The following is a 5052-nucleotide window of genomic DNA, read 5'->3' as shown; positions in this document are numbered from 1 at the left end:
CATAAAAGCTTTACAAAGGATCCTTTCTTGTGAAGATTTATTGTAATCTAAATAATATTTTATGAAGTCAGGGATATATATCATGACTTACAACTTTTCCCGAGTTTGCTTCGTGGATTATTTACACATGGATGTTCCCCCATGAGATGTTCTCTCCACTTATTTTGATTCACTAAAGCCGAACAAAGGGGACAACGTTCATATCCCTCTATAGGTTCTAAAACAAAAATCAATATTTAAATTTCTGCTTTATTTAACCCTTACAGAAGCATACTTGTTCTATTCGGATTTTTATTAACATTTATAACAAATTAAAGCTTAGAGTACTTATTTAAATTTACAACCTTTTAACTATATTACATTCTAGTCTATTACATTCTAATTGATTTGAAAAATGCGTTTCTTTTCGTATCAATTTGTTTATAATTAAAAGCATATTGCTTGATTAATTAAAATATCACTAGAAAATTAGTTTAAATTTTCAAAAGTATAAATTATATAATGTGTATATATATATTAATAAAATAATAAAACAGTTAAATATTAAGAAAACATTAAAAAGATTAAGAGGAAGAAAGTCGGATATGTCTTCTATCCCTATAAGGATTAATCCCTTATTAACATATCGTATCGAAATAGTAAAGTAATACTTGTGCATTTTTTGTCTTGTCTATGAACCTCGAACGCATTTTCATGCACCGCTTGTTTACACGTATCGCATTTTACGTAATTGCTTCTCATGTCGCATTCATCTGTAAAAAAAAATTAAATCTAATACATAATTTCAATAGATGCAAGAATTATAAATTTTTATCATGCTTTCTTAGTGCATTTGTTATGAAATATTTTTGAACAAATATTAAATTCTCATTCTCACTTACTCAATAAATGCAAGTTCAAATAAGAAATTTCTACGACTTGCTTACACGCTTCGCATTTCGTTAACATGGGACAAGTTCTCCAATAGTGTATGTTCAAACCTTCTTCGGAATACACTTGACCCTTGGACAGACAAAATATGCACATTCTGCAAAATATGCGTAAATAAAATAAACAGAATAATTCTCTGTATCCTTTGGAACTGATGAATTCAATTCGCATTGTGTGTACGTACTTATCTCCCTTATGGTCGACACTGTTTTCGGACGGAGATGTGATACTCGTTGAACTTCCGGTACTCACTACTGGGCTGGATCTTGAAGGTGATTTGGTTAAATTAGTTACATTATTTTCCGTAGATCTAGTTCGCGTAGGCGTCGTCGTTGCTTTATGGGTGGATTCGGCTTCCTTCTTCCTCTGCAATTATTCATGCACATAAATATGAAATCTTCATTTAACATATTATGCGTACCTGAAGATCGATCAAGTCGAATTCATGGAAGAGCTGGCGATACAGCAGATTCCGTCGTGTTATATCGTCATCAGGAGGTAATTGCTTTCGTACCAATCTGGGATTGACTTTGTACACCAACACGAGAATTCTCTCAGAGACCTTTCGTACTGCCTCAGCCGGGTGATGCAGACCGGAAGAACCTAATTCGGATAACGTCCGACAAGTCAACCCGCTACAACAGTTACAATACCTTATCAGAGTAATTGCGTTTTAATAATACAAGGTCGAGCTTGAGGAAGGACCCCTGCGGATCGATTAGAGATTAGCATAGATGAGAGTCAGAAAGACTGCATTTCGATGGCAGAGGTCCAATATTCCTCAAAAACATCTAATAAACATTTCTCATGCAAACTTGTATGTCCTGAGGATATCGTTCAGAATCACCTTTGTTTCTCCGTGGAAATGCCGTGGCTCAATATCAATTGCTCCACCATCTCCAGCCTGCTTAACGCGAGCCTTTGATGTGTGCTGCTGTTGACTGGTCTGGTTAGATGTACCGGTATTATGTGCAACTCCCGCACGCATTTGCAGTCTGCCATGCTGAGAATTGTGTGTACTGCCATATTGTGTATCCTCGGGGTAGTGTCGCCAGACTTTGTCAGAAGTTCTGGTAGCAAACGTTCAACACTTCTAGCAATCTCAGTTGAAGACACTCTAAATAAATTGTTTAATAAGACATCAATTAAACTAAATACTGAACCCTTCATATAAAAATATAGGAGCAGTATTTAGATATATCTAGTTGATGTGAAAGGTTTACCTGTCCGCGGCGAATTCAGCGAAGAAGATTCGGATAAGCTGCGCAGCCAAACTATATACGCTGAAAACTTTGTCTCTGAGAGCTCTATGCAACAACAGAATCGCCGCTCTGGCTGTTTTATTCGGAGAATGTTTTGAAACCGCTGAATCGAATGTCTTCAATTCCTCTTTCAGTTGCATCAATCCCTCTTCCTTGTCAGTGAATTGCTTCGAGTAGAACTTTTCCACCTGTATGTATTTATTGTTATCATTTATCCTATATTCGAGCATTGTAAGGAACTAGCTTTGTTGTTACCATTTCCATCCCGAAGACTGAAATAGGTAACGCGGCTTGTTTCTTCTCCCTGTCGTTAAGTTTCGAGGTAACTTTTGTCTCTGCGCTGTCCAGGTGACACTCTCTCGTAAATTCGTTCGTATGCGAACTAAACATGGATATCGACGAAAGTTTATAACGCTATTTTGATGCAATTACGATGTTTCAACATTATATTGTCTTACTGTCTTAGAGCGGGAATAGTCCTTTCCTCATAGGCTTCGTAACTCGATCGAAGGGTTGGACCCGCTGATTTAGTTTTCCGCCTAAGGGATCCTTTGTTGCAGTTCTGCTTATCAAGGACACCATTTGCAGGACTGTCGGTTAACTCTGACAAGTACGAAAATTTAACGTTATATAAACATTTAAAAATTCAAAAAATCTAAATCAGGCCAAGAAAATAGAACTATGTTATAATATATTCTTCAGATTATACCGGGACTGTTAGTTTTCTGACGCAATGGTGATACGGGCGGTTGGTGGGCGGGACCAGTTGGTGAAACGGCACCATCGCGATTAGGTGGAATGACTAATCTTGGAGGAGATGTCATGTCGGGCAACGCCGCTGTGTTCGAATTGTCGGCCGATGTCGACTCTTTGTCCTCCGCGGTCGACAGATTGTTCTTTTCCACAGGCTGCATCATTTTTTAATCGGTTTAATAATAATTATTATTGCAGCTGGGCTGCAATAATTTTGCTAGTCGCTACAGAAATTCTAAATTTAATATTAGCCAATTTAATACTAAAAGATAGTGATTAATTATCCAGAGAGTTCGCAGAAGTAAGTTTTGAACAGAATATGTTATTAATTTCTAACAGACAACAGTTGACAGAAAGACAACAAATTACACAGTCTATATCAGCAGATTGGCAAGATATAATAGAATATAAGCAGAATACAGCCATAGTTGATATCAGTTTGCCAATATTTCTGATCAAATGCTAGTCTGATCAAATGTCTGCCGACATTTTACTTACTGGGTACTTACTTTAATGTTGAAAGTATTGCTCAATACTTAATAATTAATCACTACCTTCCAATATTAAATTTCTGTAAGAGAGCAAAAAAGTTTCAAAGAAATTATTTCAAACACTACTCACTCCATGGACTTCGAGTAGATTGTATATTTCCAATGATTGATAAACCTGTTGTCTGTACTGCTGAGCCTGAGCCTTTTTAGCCTTAGCCTTATCATAATCTTCCAAAGCTATGGCGTATTTTTTCTCCAACTCGTACTTGCCCAGACGCTCGCCCGCTTTTCTCAGATTCTCCATAGCCACTTTCAATTTCGAAGCGTACTCGAATCTCTCCTCTTCCACTGCTAGCAACTTCTTCACTTCCATTTGCCTTATAATTTTGGCCACTTCCCGATCGACGTACATTTCGAACGCCAGATCGTCGTAAGGCGAAATGTAATGCGGATTGTACGGAGCATCTCCCTGTCCAGTTAATTCCTGACCATAAGGCTCGCCAAGTATATTTATAGCTATAAGGCCAACCTGATAAAAAATAATTTTTATAGCTATTTATCTAAAAAATACAATAGATTTATCTATATAGTAATTTAATTATACATCTTATACATAATATATCTTAAATTTATCTTATTTTGTTAAACTTATTTTATTCAAATTTGTTGACTTATATATTTATTTTAATTTTTGTTAATAATTTTATTAATAATTTATACAACCAGCTATTGAATGACTTACGTACCTGACAGTATGTGTTGTGCGCGTTACTGTGCGGTTTGTGTAATCTGAGTTTCAGCGATAGCGCTTCTGTTTCCGGAAGAGCCACGCTTTTCAGTTCTCTGCTTTTATAAAGGGTCGACGCGTTGTCGGACAGCGTAATGTAGCCCAGGTAACTGAAGTCCGTCGAAATGGATGTATTTTCTTCCTTCGACGTCCAGATCTCCAACTTTTCAGCTACAATTAAATTAATTGTACACTGAGAAAAAGGTTCTGATTTTGATTGATTAGATCAATACAATAAATCAATACAAAGGCCCAATAAGAATGACAATCAACAGAGTTTCAAATGATAATAATCAGCAATGTGTAATTTCACCAAAATATCGTTCTTACTAACTCTTTTTATTAGTTATTATTATAAAACATTTTTCTTTTTAGTACAGTAGTTTAAGTCTTCTCGGAAATTATATTGATCCACTGGAAGATATATATTTTAAATTTATAACGAAAATATGATTCTCTAGCCGTCCGTTATAATTTCATTTCCGGCGGTGCAGCCGAAAAATGAAGAAGAGGAGACGATGCCCCGAGAAATCATGATAAGCTCGTTAATTCGATTTCCATTGTCGGTAAATTGTTTTTTAGCCGAAACGTCGTTTTAACGAACAATGATGTATTAATTGTATTGAAAGAAAACTTATTTTTTTCATTAAAAGAGAAACGATCTATCAGTGTTATTTTATTTATAACACATTATTTACTAAATAATGCTTGGTTAAAATTTTTTAGAATCAGTTTTTTTATATCTTATGCAATTTAGGAGTAAATTGATAAATATTTTTGAAAAAAGAAATAAAATTTTTAACTTTTTTAATAAATATATAATTCAATA

General features: G+C 35.2%; 1 protein-coding gene across 1 annotated transcript in view; it reads right to left on the bottom strand.

The window, feature by feature from the left end:
* Positions 1–5052, bottom strand: part of LOC108690867 (centrosomal protein of 104 kDa) — an 8736-nt gene that overhangs the window by 279 nt on the left and 3405 nt on the right. Inside the window, exons 4-15 of the mRNA XM_018198379.1 lie at positions 4183–4394; positions 3567–3965; positions 2902–3100; positions 2651–2795; positions 2448–2574; positions 2154–2380; positions 1778–2047; positions 1352–1565; positions 1115–1296; positions 882–1027; positions 651–752; positions 92–217 (exon numbers count right to left, since the gene is read on the bottom strand). Of these exons, the coding sequence (XP_018053868.1) occupies positions 92–217; positions 651–752; positions 882–1027; positions 1115–1296; positions 1352–1565; positions 1778–2047; positions 2154–2380; positions 2448–2574; positions 2651–2795; positions 2902–3100; positions 3567–3965; positions 4183–4394 (2349 nt within the window). The remainder of the gene's footprint in view (positions 1–91; positions 218–650; positions 753–881; positions 1028–1114; positions 1297–1351; positions 1566–1777; positions 2048–2153; positions 2381–2447; positions 2575–2650; positions 2796–2901; positions 3101–3566; positions 3966–4182; positions 4395–5052) is intronic.

The sequence above is a fragment of the Atta colombica genome, unplaced genomic scaffold (genome assembly GCF_001594045.1).
Source record: "Atta colombica isolate Treedump-2 unplaced genomic scaffold, Acol1.0 scaffold38, whole genome shotgun sequence".
NCBI lineage: Eukaryota > Metazoa > Arthropoda > Insecta > Hymenoptera > Formicidae > Atta > Atta colombica.
Note: the sequence above shows the minus strand (reverse complement) of the source record. Positions and strands in the feature narration are given on the sequence as shown.